The sequence below is a fragment of the Podarcis melisellensis genome (genome assembly GCF_964234715.1).
Source record: "Podarcis melisellensis genome assembly, chromosome: 13".
NCBI classification, from domain to species: Eukaryota; Metazoa; Chordata; class Lepidosauria; order Squamata; family Lacertidae; genus Podarcis; species Podarcis melisellensis.
The window spans coordinates 34,027,030-34,049,618 of NC_138545.1; the positions used below are offsets into that span (position 1 = coordinate 34,027,030).

At 45.5% G+C, this 22,589-nt stretch overlaps 1 protein-coding gene across 2 annotated transcripts in view; it reads right to left on the reverse strand.

Annotated features, from left to right (window-relative positions):
• Positions 1 to 19,139, reverse strand: part of HOXB1 (homeobox B1) — a 75,484-nt gene extending 56,345 nt beyond the window's left edge. The window contains exons 1-2 of one of the 2 annotated variants that reach the window (XR_014162418.1): positions 18,331 to 19,139; positions 14,271 to 14,949 (exon numbers count right to left, since the gene is read on the reverse strand). Coding sequence is in view for 1 of the 2 variants with exons in the window: in XM_081885698.1 (XP_081741824.1) it covers positions 14,612 to 14,949; positions 18,331 to 19,012 (1,020 nt within the window). In the remaining variant the exon portion in view is untranslated. Of the gene's footprint in view, positions 1 to 14,214; positions 14,950 to 18,330 lie in introns of those variants that run through there. The other variant, XM_081885698.1, reaches the window with a different exon arrangement.
• Between the last annotated feature and the right edge of the window lie 3,450 nt (positions 19,140 to 22,589).

Sequence of the window (22,589 nt, forward strand, 5' to 3'; positions counted from 1 at the left end):
TGATTAAATGGCAAACCCTTGATAAAGGAGGCACTTGGAGAAGGGTCACAGCAGATCTTAAAGAACAAGCAGACTTGTATTGGGAATATATATCTACATCTAAAAATATAAAGAGGCACAGATATGTAGCATGCTGTTCAGTTTTAATTTTGGAACAACGGATGCACACAAAGTCACATAGCTATCAACGTTTCCCTTTTTTTAAGTGAAATTCCCTTATTCCAAATAGGATTCCTCGCAAGAAAAGGGAAACGTTGACAGCTATGAAGTCATATATGAAGTTGGATTTAAAATAAAACTACAGAGTTCAGCCTATTGAAAGCCAAAGACAGAAGGAAGTTTGTGCCTTATTCAGCCAAGCAGCTCTGCTTTCTTGAACTGTGAGAATCAGCAATATACCATTTATAATTTTTTTTATTAAAAAAAAAAAAAACCCTCTTCTCCTTGGAGGGCATTTTATCTTTTAAGGCAACCCAAGTCCATAATCAAGTCTTACAACATAGCCAGCTACTTCATAAAATCCCAGTAAATCATAAAAGGGGCACATTAAAATAATTTGTATCAGTTGGGGACTGATTTAAAGCACTGCTCCTCATTCATCAAGGGAAGCCTTGCGTTTGCTGGCATAATCTGACGAAATGCTGACAAGGTTTGCCAAATCCATTAATAAATCTGTAGGGGAGAAAGAGGAAGGAAAAATGGGAGATGAGTATTTCTACAATGGTAATGGACAAGGGGAAATAAGAGGGGTTCTGCACCATCAAAAATAAACTGTGATTCTCCAGATAATAACAATAACATAATAATAATTTATTATTTATACCCCGCCCATCTGGCTGGGTTTCCCCAGCCACTCTGGGCGGCTTCCAACAAAACATTAAAATACAATAGTGCATCAAACATTAAAAGCTTCCCTAAACAGGGCTGCCTTCAGATGTCTTCTAAAAGTCTGGTACACTAGTTGTTTTCCTCTTTGACATCTGGTGGGAGGGCATTCCACAGGGCGGGCGCCACTACTGAGAAGGCCCTCTGCCTGGTTCCCTGTAACTTGGCTTCTTGCAGTGAGGGAACTGCCAGAAGGCCCTTGGACCTCAGTTTCCGGGCGGAACGATGGGGGTGGAGACGCTCCTTCAGGTATACTGGATCGAGGCTGTTTAGGGCTTTAAAGGTCAGCACCAACACTTTGAATTGTGCCCAGAAACACCCCCCCCCAAAAAAAACCCCTTAGGTGGCCTTGCAGGAAGTAAAGTGAGGCAATAATCTCAGGCAATGGATTTGGTTATATTTAATGACAGTGCAGAGTGAGAAAGACAGGAGCCAACTCTTGAAAGCCATCCACCAGAACGTTCTCTCTACCAAGCCTTACAGAAATGAACAGGAGCTATGCAGGATGATGCCCCACAATAATTTTAGGGAAGGGGGAGGTTCAATTTAGATGTTCTGCTACAGGCACCAGCATTTCTTGGACTAGCTCTGATAGCAATCTAGAAAGTCAATTCGAATATTGACAAAATGGTCATTTAATCACTTGAAACAGAAACATTGGCCCATGTGGTCCCAGAAGGGTTTTTGATCCAGCTGAGGCTGACATCTGCTAAGAAAGGAATGGCTCACCTTTGACCCTTCAGATGTAGCTGGACTACTACACTCATCACCCCTGACCATTGGCCATGGTGGCTGGGGCTGATGGGAGTTGGAGTCCAACAGCATTTGGGGGTGACATGTTTCACGGAAGAGGAGGAGAGAACATTTCCACTTCCCTTGCAGCCCCTCCATGTCACCTACCAACAGGTAGGACTTCTGTGGTTATCACACACCTCAGAGGATGACCCAGGCTTCCTAGCAACCAAAAATTTAAACAGGCAGGGTCCTCTGTCACTGAGGATCCTGGGAGTCTGGAGGAAGCTCCCAAAGACTGCATGCAGAGGATCCTTTTGAGGGGACCTTGGTTGGGTTCCAATCTGAGTGCTAGTGAACGATCTCCCAGAGGAGTCAGGCAGAGAGACTGAGCCACCTCCCAGTCCACATGCATCCAAGCCCAGACCACAAGCCTATAACCAAGTGCATGCCTGAAAGCTCAAAAGACATTGTGTGGCTCAGGAGTGATGCCATATTTATGTGTAAGGAAGAGCCTTGAAAGGAAGAGCTTGCAAAACACTATTAAACATCAGCAGTTGGGATTGGGAGCTGCAAGGGAAGCCAGGCTGTATCAACCATTGCTTTGAGCCTTCTAGTTAGTTGCTGAAACAATGCACTTACCTTACATAGGCTGGATCTCTTCTGTGGCTGACTCCTTCTGGTGCTCTCCAGATCCTGTTTTGGACTCTGGTGATCACTTGTGCCTGACCCCTGGAGTGTCTTTGACTTTGCATGGTTGACTTCTCATACCATTGTTTGGCAATCTTGTGTGTGATACCTTAGTTTCATTGGACTTCATAGGCTTGGAGTTTATCTGCAGACTACACCTTCTAGAGCAGGACAGTGTCCTACAGTGTCTTCCTTAACCCCTCTCTGTAAGTAGATAAAGCAGGGTAAATTATGTGGAATATATACCTATATACATGGATGCAGATATGTTTAATTTGCATCTGTTCATATGGGTTACAGAATCCAGTTTTTCTTGGTCCAGAATGGCACAGAATTTTGATGATTATAACAGAGTACTTTTTGCATACTGTGGGGGGCCCAGTCAGTGAATGGTTTGATGTTTTCTTAACGTTCCATAAAGCAACTCCAGTACTGATGTGCTGTAGCTAAGCTATACGTAATACAGTTCTCATATGCTGTTCGTAGAATTTGGGGGGGAGAAGGGGGAGAGTGGTGTGGTTTTTCCTTTGAAACTGGATGCTCCATTTTATTACTTGCACACAGATTCCCCCTGCTGTTTCCAAACTATTCCTCTCTACACCATCCTTCCATCAGCATATAAATATGAAATATGTCAGCTCTTCCAGCAGAGGGGTAAATGTGAGCCGCAAATCATACAACGTTGTTACCTTCTAGAATTCCACAGTAAAAGAATAAGGGTTTTGTCCTATGGAGGGTCAGCATAGGGTATAAAGGTGAGAAGCGGTGGGTAGCGGCGGAGTGGGAGGGATGCCTCCATGGATTTAAAGCTGGAAGAACAACAGGAGCTCAAAAGGGAATTTCGATGGAATGAAAGAGTAATAGGAGCAACAGTTAAAAGTGACCTAATTCGTCTCTGTTGAGTGGTGCCTGATTAAAAAAGTGAGAAGTTAGGGAGTTCAAACTTGCCTGGAATCCTCCATCTCTGACCTGGATATTTCTCCACTTGTGTTGCAGATTGGGGAGCAAGATTGTGGTGATAAAATGATGAAGGAAATGCACTCTGCACAGCCTCAGAGGCACTCTGTGATATTACTTCCCCTGTTCCCCAGGATGAAGGCTGGCATTCCAAATAACTTCAAAGGTTGAGACCAAGTTCAAATCATTCATTGGTGTTCATCAGCTGCTTGGCTGTGTATCTCAGTAGACCTCTTCTATTTCTATCTTTTGATGCTACAAGAATCTCAAGTAACACCAGACCTCAGAAATTGGAAATGTGAATTAATAGTAGCAATAGTGTGCTTTGAGCATGTGCAGAGTGCATTTTCACTGCTACTGAGTGAGTACAACCAGATTATTTCATGTATGTCTGGGCTTAGGCAGAAGACCAGAATAGAAGACATAACTCAGGGTTGAGCCCTAGCACCTCACTTATACCTCTATCAAAAAGAAAGAAAAAGAATTTGTAGGATAGATTACAAATATCAGTGAAATAGCATTCATAAAAATACAACAGTATTAAAGCTACATAATAAAAATAACCAGAAAAATAGTGTGTCACCTTGAAGACTAACAAATTTATTATGGCATAACACATCTCAATACTGGAGTGTGTTAGTATGAGCTTCAAATTATCAGTGGCTACTAGTCATGATGCCTGTATATAATCTTCAGTATTAGGGGCAGTATGCCTTTGAGAGTCATTTGCTGAGGATCAGGAAGAGGAGAGTATTGTTGCATCTGGTTGGTCATTGTAGGATTACTGTAGATAATCCTTTGGATTCATCCATTAGGGCTCTTCTTATCTTCTGTGTAGAGTAGAGAATACAGCTAGTATAGTATTATTAGTATTAGTACAGTAGTACCTCAGGTTACATACACTTCAGATTACAGACGCTTCAGGTTACAGACTCCACTAATCTAGAAATAGTACCTCGGGTTAAGAACTTTGCCTCAGGATGAAAACAGAAATCGTGCTCCGGCGGCGTGGCAGCAGCAGGAGGCCCCATTAGCTAAAATGGTGCTTCAGGTTAAGAACAGTTTCAGGTTAAGAACGGACCTCCGGAACGAATCAAGTACTTAACCCGAGGTACCACTGTATTAGTATAGTGCAAATATGCATATGCTGACACTTACATATACAAAAACATCTCTCATTACAACTCTCAATTTGTGCACAGTTACACTTTTCCGGAATCTTATGAACCTCAGGGCATTCATGAACTTTTCTCACCTCCCCTGAAGGCTTGACCTCTGATCCGTTTGTTGAAAGCCTACCCCCGAATATGCTTGGCGCTCTCTTGTTACCAGCTTGTGGTTTGTTCCCCCACCCCACCCCTGCAACCCAAAATAATTTTTCAAAGCAGACCTCTTGCCTGGAGTGCTGATGGAGTGGTGAGCCATGGAAAGCGCCGGTTGTGTGGGAAGACCTACGTGTGACCCCATCTTTGGTCCTCTGGACAGCCCGAGCCTGTCCTTCGGTGAATTCATTTACGGTTGAACTTTCGGTGAACCAAAGCTGGAGGGGAAGAGGAGCTAGCAGGGCAAGGCAGACAGAGTGAAGCTCTAGGCAAACCTATCAGCCTGAGTAAATATTGAACAAGCCCATGTGAGAGGTAGGGCTTGGAATGGAGCTGTCAGGCCAGCTGTCAAGCCAATATGTAAACTGAGGAAGGGATAGGTGAGGGTTGTTGTTTTTAGGAGCAAAGGGGTCACCTATACATTCCAAAAAGGGTGGGGCAGGAGAGGTTGTGCTCAGTCTGAAAATACACATGGAAGCAAGAAAAGAGAGCTACTGAGCATGAACAGACTGGGGTTTTATTTGGAGGGGGGTTGCTGCTTAATATTTATGGGCAGGTGCCAGGACATACGCCTGCCTTGAAGCCACATCTTTATTTACATATTAATATGACATTTATTAATTTTAATAACTTATATCCCACTCAATACTGTCGTTTCTAAGTGCTAAGTGATAGATACCAGCATAAAGTCAGTTCAAATTAACCATATAATAAATTTGAAAAATACTAAGAATGCCTTCTAAATAAAAAATAAATAAAAGTCTTCAGCCACTGGAACTTTAGTAGGGAGGGGGCCTGTCTGATCTGGGGGTTCTATAGAATTAGACCCACAATACAGTATCAACAGCTGCTGGTGGATACATGCTGTGCATCCAAGCCATGAGGAATCACTAACACTAACCTAAGTGATTGGGCAGGAGTATAAGGCTTCAAATGGTCATTAAGGTATCCTGGAACCAAGTTGTTAAGGGCCTTGTAAATTAACACAAGAACCTTGGACTTGACCCAGTAACATATAGGCAGCCAGTGCAAGCTTTTAAGCACCAGAGTCAATTGCTCCATCTTATGACCCAAAAGTTCTTTCCTCTAATCCCCAATGGGATATGCACATGATCACCTTTTAATTCCTGTGTTGCAGAGTTGAGAACAGCTAGCAATGGAAACTAGAGCACAGGCCCATGCACAAATCAAGACCTGTATCATTCACTTGTCACCAGGGTTTTCCATATGATCAGAAAAAGATGAGGGGAATATACCCACCAGTCTTACTTAGCAATGATATCTTGTCCTCATGCAAAAGAAGGGGGCAAATATTTTTGCTGCTGGTGGGATTGCTTTGTGTTAGATACCACCAATCAACCTGAATTTAGTAGTATTTGACTGATCCCCACCCGAAAGCAGTAAACAGTCTAGAAGTACAGTTTTTAAGAAACACAAAGGCCTACACAACTTTAGTGGAACAGTGAGGGAACACTCAATTTATAAATTACTTTCCCACCTCAAAAAATAAATAAATCCAGGTGTCTGGAGCATTCACGCAACCACATTCTACATTGCTCTCAGTTTCACAAGTGTGGAAGGTGAGAGGGGGACTTATATCTTACCAATGGCACAGTGCTGAATGGAGCTCAGACTTTCATCTAAACCCTGAGTGGTTCCACTAAAATAATAATAACTGTTGTTGTTGTTGTTGTTGTATTGCCCTTCATCCAAAGATCTCAGAGCAGTTCACTAAAACAGTAACAACAACCACACCTTCCCTTAAAGGTAAAAATAATTTCCCATTATAAACTGGGCCTCCCATTATAAGCTGTCACAGAGGCCATAAAAATCTACACAGCTGCAGGATTGTCCAGTTCTGAGGGAAAGTTACAAGGATCCCAAAAGTAGGAAGTTCTCCCTTTCTTCCTTTTAAACGGAAAGTGATTTTCTGAGATCAAAAGGCCTCACGTTGTGAGAACAAATGCTTTAAGGAGAGAAGGAGGGGGGTGAAATCACACCAAGGGGTGGGAACAGATGGCAAGGACAAACTTGCCAAGGAGCCAAAGGGGCTCCTGGACTTCTCTTCCTGCTCTTTTGTCTGGGCAGAAGGCAGGAGTCTGCTTAGCCCACCTTCTGAAGATGTTCCCCTTCAAAGAGGAGCAGATCCAGCTGAGTCACTGCTATAAATTATTCTGAAACCCTTAAAAAAAAACAACCTGGGAATTTCTCTTCCTTTTGTGATAGAGAAGGAATTCCAGCTGCTTTGAGAGAGACTGTGGTTTCTGTATATGAGGCCTTGAAAAACTGTGGCTTTGATAGTTTGCCTCAAGATCCATGGCTTATTTTTTAAAAATAAATAAATACATGCAGCAGTCCTCCACAACAAAGAGAGGGAGAAATGAATGGCTCAGAGAGACAGCTATCACCACAGGCATGTCTTTTCATTTCCCTCCTTCTCTGAGGATGGAAGGAAAGAAGGAAATAACAGGTTGGTCATTGAATGGAGAGGAAAGAGGAAAATAATGAGGGAAGATGGATGGGTGGAAAAGGAAAGACAACAGAGAGAAGAAAAGGGGAGAGAGTGAGAAGATTGATGGAAGTAGAATGAGAGAGGATGGGGCAGTGGATAGGATTTTGGAAGGGGCTTTGGAGGTCCTCTAGTCAAGCCTTTTGCTCAGTGCAGGTTATATATTTATGTCACCTTGGTCATCTAGCTTCTAGCTTAAACACCTTCAGCAAAGGAGAGCCCTCAACCTCCTGATGCAGGCCACAGGCCAATATCTTTTGCAGTCAGGATGCTTCTCGAAATGCTTAGCTGGATCTGCTTCCCTGAATCTTCCAGCTCTTGGTTCTAGACCTATCCTCCGAATTGACAGAGATCAAAAGACAGATGGAAAGGAAAGGGTGGTGGCAGCAGTAGGGGCAGGATGATAATGACAAATAAAAGAATGGAAGACAAAAAAAGAAAGTAAGAAAAGAAATCAGACCAGCAGTCTGAGAAAAGATAACTGGATGGAAGATTTTTTTAAAAGCAAATGATGGATAGATGAGTGGAGCAGTAGGGAAGAAAGCCCACTGCAAATTGGGGGAGGATCACTTTTGTGAAGTCCTTTGCCTGTTCATTTGAATCTAATTCAAGTTATGATAATAGCCCCAGACATTTAGGTTCACAGTCCTATGCATGTCTACTCAGAAGATGTTTTACTCATTGTCCTTTCTACCTCTGAATGGATCTCTGAAAATTGTCAGTTAGCTCAGTTGGTAGAGCATCAAACTCTTAATCTCAGGGTCATGGGTTTGAACCCCACGTTGGACAAAAGATTCCTGCATTGCAGAGGGTTGGACTAGATGGCCCCTGAGGTCTCTTCCAACTCTACGATTCTATGAAATAAAACCAGAGCCTTTCTCTAGTTGTAAAACAAACAAATAAATATTCAGAAACCTATTTGGACTGCTTATCCTAATGTATACCTTTAAAACATGTTTGATAGAACATTCTTATGGTCAATGTCATCCGGCAATGGATTGTTGTTGTTTGTATTATTATTATGAACAATTATTATCATTTTTCTTAGTTTCTCTGCAAATCAAATACAAAACTGAAGTACAAGAAAAAAATTACTCAGAAGAAAAGACCATTGTGTGTTGTTGTTTTGTTTCACTGCATCATCTAGACAAGCAGCAGCAATGTGGTGCATCCCTGCTTCTCTTTCATGCAAACTGCATGCATTATAGAAAGCACAAAATCTAAGGCAAAGGGAGAAAGGCTGACATGGGAGCTGGGCACACCCCTGGAGAGCAGCGAAAGGTGACTCTGAGACCAATAGGAAAGATACAAAGGGAACAAGAAAGGAGCAACACAGATCCTTCTATCTAAGGGACAGGGAACTTTACACATGCAGAAAGGCCAGGAAGCATCTTCCAGCCAATCCCTTTGAATTTCAGATGGAGCCCAGAGGGGCTTTTTGTTATCCGGACAAGCTGACACCAACATGACCTTTTTAATGAATGCTTGGCTCTTTTGGTGTGTGTAAGGGAGCACTTTTCCAACCAATGCCATCTCCACCAAATGGGATTCTCTAAGTTGGTCCTTCTCTGGAAACCCCCTTCTTAACGTTCTGGTAGAAGTAGGTGGAAACAGAAGCCACTTAGAAAGGAGAAAGACACAGGAGAGCAACAATCCTGTTTGTGCAATCCAGACTCACCTATTGAAGCATTTTCTGGATTGTACCACTTCAGGATTCAGATGTGTGTCCCTGGGGGGTGGGTGGGTAATGAAGTTTCTGCAAGTAGAGAACTAATGTGTTGGGGAGGGGTCTGTCCCTGACTTGGTACTTTCTTCTTATGTGCAGAGATTCTCCCATCTACTGGAGACCTTCCCAAAAATACAGTACCCATCTGCAACCCAAAATGGTACAGTCCAGGAAATGCTTTACCACTTGATATAAAGTGGACCACAGAGACTGTTTTAGAGGGCAATGCTTTGAATTAAGGGGTCCATGGCACCTTCCAGCTACCTCACTATCCTCCTATGTAAACCTCTGTTTGAGCTGCACCACTTCAGACAGCTGATGGAGGTTCACATGATTCAATGCTTCTCCGTGTAAACAGCAAATCCCCACACCTAGAAAATTGCATATCAGGAACAAATCTCCCTGTAAGTTCTGTTGTCAATAATTATTATTTTTATTGTACGGAGGAGTAGTCCTTCATCAGAACCTACTCAAGAGTTTGTCACCCCAGTGAGAAGTAGGCCAACCCTGTTGTGTTGATGTGGGTGTTCCAATGTCACTTAGAGAATCCTTTGTTGTCTACTTTGCCACTGAGGGGATGCAGTATTCTGGACCATTCTGAAGGAAGAGAAGTAGCCTGGAGCCATAGCTCTGCGACAGAGCAGAGGTTCCTGGCTTCCCCAGCACCTCTAGGTAGCTTGTCAAAATAGACAATGCTGAGTGAGGTGGGCCAATCATTTGATTCAGTCTAAGGTAGCTTCATATAAGAAGCTGCATGAAAACTTTCTTGGTTCCTCATTAGCCTTTGATCCTGCCCTTTCTAGAGATGTTAAGGACAAAAGAAGAGCCCGACTGGATCAGGCCAAAGGCCCATCTAGTCCAGCATCCTGTTCTCACAGAAGCCAACCTGGTGCCTAAGGAAAGTCCACAAGCAGGACCTGAGTATATTAACAGCATTTGTGCTTTCCAGCAACTGGTATTCAGATATTTGCTGCCTCCAACAGTTGAAGTAGAACAGACCCATCATCATGGTTAGCAGCCGCATCCTCCACGAATTGATCTAATCCTCTTTTAAAGCCATCCAAGTTGGTGGCATCAATGTCTCTTGCGGAAGCGAAATTAACTGTGCACTATGCGAAGCAGTCCTTTTGTCTGACCTGAATTGTCCAGCTTTCAGTTTTACTGGACGCCCCTGATTTCTAGTACAGTCGTACCTAGGAAGTCGAACAGAATCCGTTCAAGAAGTCCTTTTGACTTCCAAAACTTTGGAAACCAAAGCATGGCTCCTGATTGGCTGCAGGAAGCTCCTGCAGCCAATCAGAAGCCACAGATGCCCCATTGGACACAGTGGCGAAGCTGCATGCTCCGCTAGCAGGGGCGGAGAGCAGGTGGGGGCATGGCTGGCGCCCCTGGAGGCGTGGCATGCATTCTAGGGGCTTGGCACACCACCCGTGGGGGTGTGATGCCTGGCGCATGAGGGGGTGCGTGGCATGTGTCTGGGGGGGCTTCTGCGATGGCACCCTACCGGAATAGTGGTGCTGGGTGCGGCCCGCTCCCTCCGCAGCCCTGTTCCTCTGCCAGTGATTGGATGTTTGGCTTCCAAAAATAGTTTGCAAACTGGAACAGTCACTTCCAGGTTTGTGGCATTCAGGAGCTAAAACGTTTGAGAACTAGGCTGTTCAAAACCCCAAGGTATGACTGTATGATGTGAGAGGGAGAACAACTTTTTTCTATTCCTTTCATTCATACCATGCATAATTCTGTACACCTCTGTTGTGTTCCCCCTTACTCACCTTATCTCTGAATTATATAGCCTCAAATCTTTCCTCTTCAGGTAGTTCTTCCAATGCCTTGACCATTTTGCTGGCTCTTTTCTGAACCTTCTCCAGTTCTACTGTATCCCTTTTGAGGTGAGGCAACCATACTGGACACACTACACAGTGGAAGTATAATTGCCCTGCAAATGTTTGTGTTATATCAAAGGGCAGGGGGCAAGAGAGGAAAAGACGGCCAAACCAAGTGTTCAAGAAACTTGAGAAAATTTATACTTTATTTAGGTTGAGGTAGTTTCGGTTCAAGATATAAAGCACAAGGAGGAGACAGTGTCTCCAGATCCAGCTTAAAACACTAGATTCCATTAAAAATCTAAATAATAATAATTAATAATAATAACAACAACAAAGTTTCTGCTTTTTAACGGTTTTGCTCTAGGGCTAATTTTAGTGAAACTGGAAAAGCTTGCACTGTCTGTCCCACATTCATAGGGAGGGGATTTGGGGTTCAATCTATGGAAAGGAATAATAAATATAGGATAAATTGTTAGTAAAGTTTAGCAATTAGATATCGGTCAAAATTCAGTTCCATGTAAACAAGTCCTTAAATTTGTCAAACCAAGACATTATCTCTCTCTTTTTAAAAGTAATTTTGGAACTGTTTTAGAAGTAACTAGTTGAAGTGTCTAACTCTGAGTTAGCAGCCAAGCCCTAGAGGAGAATCTCTAAAAGCAAAAGGCCAGGAGGTTCCTGCCTGCCTGCCTGCCTGCCTGCCTGGTAGGGATGGGGGAGACATTAAAAGTCAACCTATCAAAGCCATACTTTCCAAAACAATGCACAAACGGATACACAGCCATCTTTCAATATTCACATTTCTGATTTTTTTGCTATGCCAAATAATGCGTACCCCAAAAATGCATATACTAAAGTGTGCATTTAAATAATACATATATGGGGGGGGACATGCAAAATGCATTATATTAGGGCATTATATTACTTGCAAACCTGCAAATGTGTTTTTTTTTTCCTATTAGGAGAAATTAACACTAAAATACTGATGGATTATCATGAGGAGAAATACACACACACACTGATGTGGAAAATTTAGGATTGGTGAAAAACAGGAAATGAGAGAAACTGAAACGGAAAGAAAAGTTGCCCATCCCTACTGCCAGGATGACCGTTTCCTTTGACTGCCTATTCCTAGCTTTGTGCATCCAAGTAAAGCATTCCCTGAGTCTACAGATGTTCTCCAAGGTCCTTGTGTACTATTACCCCATAAGTCATAGCCCAGGGAGAGATAAAGGGAGGGAGAGAAATAATAAGGCTGCATTCCTGAAGTCACTTACTAGAGGGTAAATGCCATTAAATTCAGTGGGACTTGTTTCATGGTAAATATGAAAAGAGTTGGGCTGTTTGTAGGAGGGAGGAAGGAGAAGATTCAGTTCCTTTCCAAATTCTCAAACTTTTGATGTTTCTTGTAGGACTCCTCATATCTAATGGTCAAATCAGAACCTCTTTGCATTTTGAAGTCAAAGAAAGAGGGCCTGCTGCTCTTGCCAAGCTCCCATTCATTGCAACAGGCAAATGCACAGGAAGTTGTCCACCCCCACCTCCAAATTTAGTCAGATATGCTTAATCCTGGGTGCATTGACTGAAGGGTAAGACTTGTCCACCAAAAGAATTTACTTTCCTAATAAGCACATTTAAAGTTCAGGGTGTTTCCTGGTTTCCAAGGGATTTAGGTAAAGGTAAAGGTAAAGGTACCCCTGCCTGTACGGGCCAGTCGTGTCCAACTCTGGGGTTGCGTGCTCATCTCGCTTAAGAGGCCGGGAGCCGGCGCTGTCCGAAGACACTTCCGGGTCACATGGCCAGTGTGACGAAGCTGCTCTGGCGAGCCAGCACCAGCGCAGCGCACGGAAACGCCGTTTACCTTCCCGCTATAAAGCGGTAGCTATTTATCTACTTGCACTTAGGGGTGCTTTCGAACTGCTAGGTGGGCAGGAGCTGGGACTGAACGACGGCAGCTCACCCCACCGTGGGGATTCGAACCGCCGACCATACGATCGGCAAGTCCTAGGCACTGAGGTTTTACCCACACTGCCACCCGCGTCCCTACTCCAATGGATTTAAGCACACAGCAAATCCCCAGATGTTGGGCACATCCTCTTTTGACACTTATGTACTGCTTCATGCTGCTGAAGGTTGGCTGTATCTAAGCTACTTGGCTACCTGGCTCTCCGGTCACCTGGAAGAGATGATAGCCAAGTTCGATAAATCCTCTAGCCAAGTTCTAAAAATCCTCTATGAAAATTACAAAGTGTAAGTCTATGGATTTTGGGGTTTTGCTCTCCCGCTGCCTAAACCCTATGGCTCACAATTCTAGGAGGCTCCTAGAATGGCATATTTCTGGTACCAACCTTAGTTGGTTCAGTACCCCCTTTCTGCCTGTTTTGTTATATCCTAAAACACAATGAAAAATTAAAAATAAATCTTAGCAAAAAGATGAGTCATTCATCAGGCTAGTGAATTAATACGATGCTGAGGCACATTCCCACGAACATATTAAACATAATCATCACTATGGTCATTAAAACTTTGGTGCTGACATCAAAGACAAATAAAAACATAGCTGTTAATAAGTAGCTATCTGCTGTCTTGCTTCCCTTTTAGCAAATGCTGCATTCACACGGTCAGAAAGCCTCTTCGCGAAACTACAGTTGACGCGTGAAAGGAATTCTATGTAGCCAAACTATTTCGGGCTATCAGCAGGCAGAGGCCCTGTTCTCTTCTAGTGCAACATTGGAGATGAATGGGAGAATTGCTTCTCCAAGGCCTCCGGCGTTGTAACTGGGCTGCGAGAGAGCGTGTGTTTTATTCCGTTCTATATAAAATGTCCACACATTTTTTTTTATTACAAAAATCGTTAGCGCGTAAGGAACAGTCAGAAACAAGCGAGCAGACGAACGCGCAAATATGACCCTCGTTTTATCCATTGGAAAAGTAAGATCCACACCTTGCGTCCCCAAGTCAAAAACGGAAACACTCAAATCTTGCTGAAAGTGCGGTCCCTAATTTTGGGAAAGGAAGGTGGGAAAACGGCTGTCCCTGAGATATAGTAGTCTTGGTGAACTAGGCATTCAAAGAGACAGGCACACTTCGGGCAGCTCCTGGTCTTGGGCGAGGTCCTATCACATAACGGAGAGGGGAAGAGTAAGGGCTACCCTTAGGAATCGCTCATCTCCAGTTCTTAGTATCTCTGCTGGGGGGTGCGGGGAGAAAGGAAAAATACATAGCTGGCGATGGGTTCCTCCGCATTGCCAAGGAAGGAGGAGTGTGAGAGTTGCGGTCCTGCTCCGTGGATGTTTCAGGCAGCAAAGGAACACGCGTGTACCTGTCGCGCAGGGTTCGTCAGAGCAGCTGGCGCGGGGAAAGCTGCAAATCTGCCTCAGTCAATAACTCTTGATGGTACGAGTCCCTAAACGATTCTGCGTAGATAGCACAGCTCCCGAGGGCGCCAACTTGAATAAAATATAGGGGGCGGGGGCAGGTAAGCCCCGCCCCGCATAATCGATCACATGACGCAGTGTATGCACACTATTTGAATGGCCCATCAACTTGGAGGAGGTACAAATATTTTATGGGGGGGTTAGAAGACCCCCGCCCGCCAGGAGTTGGCTCCTATGATCCCTCCCCACCAGAAAAAAAATTAATACCCAAGGAGAGAAAGTATATGCGTGCGTTATTTGGAAGCTGATCTGTAGGTGTGTTTCTGAACACGCGGTTCTTGTTTGTGTGCACCTACAATCGAGGCGTCCGTGTGCGCAGATGCCCGCCCTTAGGAATACACGTGCCTGCGCGGTGGCTTCTTCCATGGACGTGTGATGTGCTTGCGCGTGACGATGGAGGCTTAAGGCAGCCTGCGCATTGGCCTGGCGTTTCTGTTCAAGGAGGAGCTATTTCCTTAAAGGGGGGGCCTGTGGGTGGGGAGGATATTCCACTGCGGGTGGGGGTGGGAGGACCTCGCGTGTCTCCCCCTTCAAGAGGACACGGAACTGGGCGAAGCGTCGGGCGTGGAGGACCTGCTGGATCTGTCCGAGGCTGCCTCGCTGGCTTCCTTGGCCGAGCCGCTGAGGGCGGTGGGGGCTCCGGCCAGACCCTCCTTCTCCCTCTTCTTCTGCTTCATCCTTCTGTTTTGGAACCAGATCTTCACCTGGGTCTCGTTGAGCTCCAGCGTGGCCGCGATCTCCACCCGCCTGGCTCGGGTCAGGTACTTGCTGAAGTGGAATTCCTTCTCCAGCTCCGTCAGCTGCTTGGTGGTGAAGTTGGTCCGGATGGTGCTGGCGTGGACGGCCAAGCCGTAGTCGGACACGGTCGCTGTTCAGAGACGAGCCACAAGGCCAAAGCAAAGGGGGGGGGAGAGGAAGCAAGGAAGCCACGCGTTAGAATTGCAGCCCCCTCGGGTCTAAAATCAGAAGCACATACACGCCCACCCACGGGGGAGCTTTGGATTATTCCCCCGTTTCCACACCACCTGCAGGGTCTGTAGGAACAGGTCTGTGGCTATCAGGCAGTCAGGGATAGGTGCACTCTGCAGATGCTCAAATCAGGCTTTTCCTCAGGAACATTCTACGAGTACGCCACTGAGGGTCCTTTTTACTCCTGGTGTGAGGGCTCCTACTCTTTCACCCCAATCTAGGATCCTAGAAGATTGTGTTGTGACAATTGAGGCCCACGATGACACTTTTGCATTATTCGCCATTGCCCTTTAACACAACTTTACCTGTTCCCTACACCTTTAACAGTTTCTGTTTATTTACTACTTCTTTTTTGTACTCCGCCTTTCATCCACAAGCGCTCCCAAGGCGGCTTACAAGAGAAACACATCAAATCAGTCCGCCGCTGTTTGTATTATTATTAATGGAATATTCGTTCTCCTATACTGCCCTTCTCCTGCAGGAGCCTATGGCGGGTAACATTATTATTGCTTATTATCATTTGTCGTTTTAAGGCATCTTAGTTTTAATAGTTTTATCTTGATACTAATACCATGCCATCCGTTCTCCTGCCAAAATTGCAATTCCAAGGCTCGAGAAAGAAGGCCGAAAGAAGTGCAGGCTACTCGCACAAGTACCAAAAGCGCACACTAACCTTTTGCGCAAACCCTACACACACACCATTCTCATAATGGTTCAAAGGCACCGAATGTTGAGTCGGAAAAAAACCGACAACTGGAGTGGAGAGGCTGGAACAAGACAGGAGGACAGAGAAACGCAGAGAGAGATAAAGGGCAGAAAGAACCATCTCATTGTCTAGATAGGTCACTTCCTGGTTCACACAGAGAAGCTATTTTTCAATGTCTCCAGGAAGGTGGGGAACTCTCCCCGTAGGCATTAGTGGAGAATATAATTTAATTTTTTTTAATTACACCCCCCCCAAAAAAAAACCCTAAACGAAGAGAAAAGCCTCAAAAAGAGCCAAATGAGTGGGTACGGGGATACTAGCTTTGGGAGATAAGGAAGGACAACGAAGGAAAGAGAGCGGGAAAGAATGACTGGAACTCTGAACAAGAAGCACTTAGTGGTGCAACATTTTGTTGCAGGGACCCACTTGCAAGTTTTAGGTTACAAGTGTGTGCGTTGCCTTGGGAACCGCGTGGCAAACAGGTAATTCGCCCACTGGATTTATTTCGGATAAACGTATCAACCGAACTACTGCTTCACGTGGTCCGTAAAGTTAAACAGGATCCGGGGCTACACTCTGGTGAACTCAGCTGTTAGCTCTGACCCAGCCTGATAAGAAAACTCTCCCAATAAACATTCCAGCCAATGCTTAATTGCTAGGAAAAGACACGCCGGGGAATTGTGACACCATCTTCTACATCCCGGGTGTGAGAAGACTCTCTGTGGTTAGTGACCAGGGGGGTATACTCTGCACCTGCTCAGGGGCACTCTCTACCCTTCTAACTGCACAGCTCCAGAGCTGGGGCCAAGCGTCAGAAACAATTGCTCGGGCTGATTCTGAAGTCCTGTACCGGGTATCTTTATCCGTCCATCCATCGCCTCTACGCCGGTCCTGCTTCCCAGTCCCCCAAACGGACTGGTCTTCTCTTTAATGTCATTTTTGTCCCTACTTCTGCTTGTAAATTCCTCTGATTTCCCCCAGTCAGATCTACTGGGGTCGTTCTTACATGGCTAAGATTTGTTCTTTTATTTTTAAACCAGCTGAATAAACTGAAAGATAACAAAATTTAAAAAAAAATCCTTCCAGTAGCACCTTAGAGACCAACTAAGTTTGTTATTGGTATGAGCTTTCGTGTGCATGCACACTTCGTCAGCTACTTCTTCAGATACTTTTCGCGTTCATGCACACGAAAGCTCATACCAATAACAAACTTGGTTCGTCTCTAAGGTGCTACTGAAAGGAATTTTTTTTTATTTTGCTTCGACTGCGGCAGACCAACACGGCTTCCTACCTGTAACTTGACAGATAACAAACAGCGAGGAACTTTGGGGGCAATTCAGGCGACATTCTCCTGCGTGAGCGCCATTCGTTTGGAATGGAGTACTCCTCCAAGAGAAGGCGCCTCCCTACCCTCCAAGGAATTAAAGACTCCAAAGCAACCCTAAAGGGAATTGTGCGAAGCTCGGCCACCCCAGCCTCAGAGGATGCTGCCCTGCAGAAAAACCCAGCGCCGGGCTGAGTCTTCCATAGGAAAGACCAGGACTGCTGTAGCTGGTACTATGCCTCACATGCACCCAATGGACACTTCCCAGTTCCTACATTTAGAGGGCATGGGTCTCGCGGGCTTTGCGCGTGCCCTGACTGCAGCAGTAGAAAAGTTGTCTTCAGGATGCCATACCCATCACTAGACTCCTCTACCCTTGTGGGTGAATGGTGTGAGGCAGTCCTGATTTTCACTGGCAGAGGCTTGGTGGAGCAGCGTTTAGCAGTAACCCGGTTGCTGATGCTGCAGCGGCCAATTGCAGGTGTGAAGAAGCAGCCACAAGACCACCATTCTCGACTCGGCTCAGACATGCCTTTATAACACGCGCGTGGGGGAGGGGAAAACACTGATTCTCTTCTCGTGGGCATGGACCGAAGAGTGAAAGTGCCGCGGAAAGTTAGAAGAGCTCGCTGCGCGCGTGCGCATGTGTGCCTCTATATGCTGGGTGAAACCCCAACCAAATGAACTGGTGTCACGTTTTCTGAGTGCTGTGAGCAGCCCTGAGAGGCAATGTCCGTCTGAAAAGCGGCATAAACATATCACATAACGAATGAAACAAGCCTGCCTGCCCCATAACCAGATGGGGAGGTGATCCCTGGGAAGGAAAGTACTGTAGATCCCGTCCTTTCTTCCACAAGACCCCATTCTGCAGCTTGAACCCCCGTCTGCCTCTCAGGGCCTAAAGCTAACGCTGGCCTTCTCTCTCCCCTCGGGCAACTTTGGAAACAGAGGCAGATTGTACCATCCGTTTCCTTTCCACCCACGCCCTCTGTTCTACACACTCACTTAACCCATTATGGTTTCTGCGTTCTGGCCAGAGATGGGAAAGTTGGCGATGGCGGGGCCTAAGAGTATTGTTTTTCTGGACCAGATCCTGCCTCCATGTGACTCCACAAGTCACGTGCTCTTGGGATGCTCTGGAGTAAGGCACGATGGAGACAACCACCACCTTCCAGTGGAGGGGGGAAACATGGAAAGCAGCCTCTGCTAGCCTCCCCTCGTCTTGTAAAAGGGAACTGAGGGGGCTTTACCTGTTTTAGGAGGATTCCTTTTCACTTTCATCCATTCAAAGGTCTGGGTGGTGGCCGTAGTGGTGGTGGCAGCCATGGGGCATGGCTGGGCCGAGCAAGCCCGCGGGTCTTTGTTCTCCTGTAAGGGCGGGGAAAGGTTGCCAAAAGCCCCTTGCAAATAGCCACCCTGCTCAGGCCCATAGAGGTGGGGCTGGAACTGTCCCGGGGTGGCACAGAAACCTTCAGGTAAGCTTCCGAGGCTGGAAGAAGAGGAAGAAGAGGAAGAAGGAGCCACGCTGGCAGGGTAGGCCGAGGGCTGGAAGTAGCCTCCATCCGTCTCCTGGGGGCCGAGGAAGAACTGCTGGTTGGCGAAGCTTGGGCTGCAGTTGGGGGCTGCCGAATATCCTGTGCCCGATGGCTGGGATGACCCCGCGAAGGAGATGCCAAGGCCAGTAGGGTTGGGAGGAAGAGGAGGAGGGTAGCTGGAGTTCTGCTGCTGGTGGTGGTGCTGGTGGGCGTTGAGCCCAGCAGCGCCCACCCCCGTCGTCCCGAAGCGTCCCTCTTGATGATAGCTGTCACAGGAAGGAGAGGTACCTGAGCAAGATGGGAAGGAAGTTGTCCCTTGGTCGAGATGCTGGTAGTCCTTGGGCGCGTAGGCGCTCGTCCCACGGTTACAAATTGCATAGTCTAAGAAGAAGTTCATTCTAGGTATTGTTCCTTTGCCAATGATGGAAGAGGGTCAGCCTGTTTTACGGGGATCCCTTCTGCCCTACAACCTTTAGATAGTATGTCAAAAGTTAACTAGGAAAAAGAGAGAGGGAGAGAGGGGGAGAGAGAGAGAGAGAGAGAAGCCTTCCCATCTACGGATCTCCAGCCCTGGAGCCCCCCATACCCCCACCCCTCCTTCCCAAAGCCTTCAGGGTGGGGGTGGGGTGGGGTGGGGTGGAAAGGTGGGGGTGGGGTGAGGGGTGGAAGAGGGGGTCTGGACCACGTGGTCGCCATCAAGCCCAATGAACAAATGCCTCCTGAAGTTTGTCAGATATCTACCATCATCCATCAAGTCCTTGACATTTGCATGACAAAGGAACTTCAATCAAACTTTTCCCCATCGATCTGATTAACAACACGGATACGTCAAAAGGTTCCCCCCCACCCTCCTCAAAGACTTCGGAAGAGAAGGGAGGGGGGGCAAGGAAGTGACAGAAAGGGGTTGGGGATAGGAAGGGGGGAAAGTTAGGACTATTCAAGTTCTGTTCTATGAGTTAAAAAGACACACACACCTTCCAGTTCATAAGACGGTAAAAATAATTAGAACTTTTCTTCCTAGCTTGGGGGGGGAGAGCGCTTTACCCCCCCATATCAGTTACAATAGGCTCACGTATCCCGTAAAACAGAGGGAGGGGGAAATGGGGAGAGGTAGGAAAGGCTTCTTTATGAAGGAAAATGTTCTTTTTCCTCATTTAAAAAAAATTAATCACCCAAAAGATACTTAAACGTTTATGGAGTTTGCTTAAAGTGCTTTTTGCTTTCCCTTAAAAAAACAACAACACAAACTAAATCCAAATAGCTCTGCGTTGCACATCGCCTTTGTGTCTGGAAGCAGTGTGCTAAAGAGCAATTTAATTCAATCAACATTCTAATGAGTTGTGAAATAAAGTTAGAAACACAATTGTGTTTTGTTGGAGGGGGGAAAACGCAAATGAAATTGAAATTCGATCTACCCTATCCATCTACCCGTTATTTATGTTATCTGGCTATCCATCCATTTATTCCCATCCTTAGGCCCTCCACCCCTCTGCTTTCTACATTTCATAAAAAGCAACTATATTACCAGTTGGGCTTGCTGTCACTGGAGTTTGATTTAGCTACTGTTGCGGGGGTGGGATGTTTTTAATCGCTGCTGCGGATCATTCTTAAAATCGAAACATAGAAGCAAACGACTCCCAATAAGACCACTTCAGCCACACTTTTACTAAGACTGGCAAATTCTAGAACAGAAGAATAGGCAATGTTGAAAGGAGGCGGTTTCTCATATGATTTAGAGTGCAAACAGCTTAAATAGGCGTTGGGTTCTTGAATGCTTCTTCAGATGGGTTGCTTTCGTTTCGTTTGGAGTAGGGGCTCAGAGTCTCTCTCTTCCTCTCCTCTTTTCCCCCTCCCGAGCAAATGTTGCTGAGAGCCACCAAACCTCGCTGCTCTCCTCCAAAGCCAGCCCTGTAGGTGAACTTTTGGCCTGCTCTAAACCTCTGGTGCTCTCCTCGTGGGCTGAACTACCAGTAAATATCCTGACAAGTAACAAATGACCGTGGGCGTCAGATTGGAGGTTACTCTTGTCTTCCATGTGCTAACAAGTAAATAAATGTTGCTTGCCTGGGCTTCCCATTCTATTAGGCGTGGAGTGGTTTGCAGTCTCTTCCTCTTTTGTCAATTTACACATGGCCTAGGGAAAGAGGCAATCCCATGGAAGGGAAAGTTCGTAATCATCCATTTATGGACTCTCGAAAGTAGCCGAATGGTCCTTTAATGACGCATCAAACAGAACCCCGAAGAAGGGAAGCGGGCGACTGAAAGGAGAAATGTCCACAAAGGCTTTAGGAATTGATAGCAATATCTCGTGCTGAAAGGGTGGGGTGGGGTAAATTATAGAGTCCCCACCCCACCCCCACATTTATGGAGTTGCTCTCGTCAGATCGGAGGAGCTTCATACGCTGTCTTTATGGGGTATATATTTAATGGGTTCCATACTACAGAAAAGGGGAAGGAGGGGTGGGTATGTACAGAATTGCTGGAGTTATATTCGAGAGATTTTGGGAAGATAGAAAAGAAAGGGTGAGTCAAAGAGGAACAAAGACAACTAAGGGCGGATCTACTATGGAACTAATGAAGCTTAAGCTTCGGGACTCCAGAAGCTAATTTAAGTTCACATTGCTTAAAATAATTGGGACCAGTAGACCTAATTTGTATATAACATTTCCTTAATTTTCATCCTCCTTCCCATAACCCAAAAACTATAAGGCACAGGATTTTTTTTATTCACACCAGTGACTTTGACATGTGATGTAACTCAGTACAGCAATTTCATTCAAAATCTGAGATGTAGTAGTTAATTTTTGTAAAAACGTTGTGGTGATCTGTCATGGAACAACTCCACTGAAGAAGATAACAGTGGTTACCCAGACCTTGCTGCTGGTTGTGAAGGGGCCCCCATAACTGTTCAAGCTTCAAGACCCCAAGGGTGGAGGTCTGTCACTGAAGCAAAAAAATAAAAAGGGAAGAGGGAAAAAGAAAAAAGAAAAAAACGACTTAAAAGAAGGAAGGGAAAGTTATGTTGTTTGCAAACACACACACACACACACACACACACACACACACACACACACACGTACTTAACACTTACATTAAATTATTAAGGCTATAATCCCAATCCCACTTGGAATAAACCCCATTGAATTCAATTGTTGTTGATACTTTCTGAGTAGACACGACTAGTTTTGCAACACTTAGCCGGCTGTAACCCTATAATTGCCATCCTGTTCACCTGACTGGAAGCCAGAGCCCATTTTGGCATCTTGAGGACTAGGACTGTTTGACACGTGTTTCCCGCACCCACGTTTTATTTTTTTTAGATGGACGCCTTTACAAAACCTTGAAACCATGATGACCTTTTGAGTCAGTGATATACGCCACGCTCTCATCAAACTTTGGAGGCCTGCGATCCTAACCTGTGAATCCCGGCAGGTGCTGGGCTCTCTCCCTAGGTTAGGTCTGCGGGGTCATCAGAATGCGATTACTTGGGTGTTCTTACATGACATTCTACGGGCTGAACTTTCTCCCGAAGAAATTACTATGGTGACCCAGTTTTGTGTGTGTGTGTGTGTGTAACTACCGGTAATAGAGTTTTTTTTAAACTTTTTTTAAAAAAACCCAAAAGCCATTCCTCCCTTGGAAAGTATGGCTAACATCAGGTCTCAGCTTGTCATTTTCTTACTTCCGGTGTTCGACTTGTTAAATGCGGGATTAATTTGCCTGGTTAAGAGACATCAAATTGTGGTCACGGAAAGACTACTAAATAACTCTTCCGGCTTAAAACCCAAATAAAACCCCGAGGCCATTTATCAAGTCCTATCAGTGCTTCTGAATTTGAGGGTATGGCGGAGAAAGGGAGAGCCAAAAGTGTTATAGGTATCCTGTCTTCGGAAATATTCGCGTATTGGGTTTTTGTTTTGTTTTAGCAACTGTGGGAGAGACAGGTCCAGGATTATGGTGACGCGCACGATGAC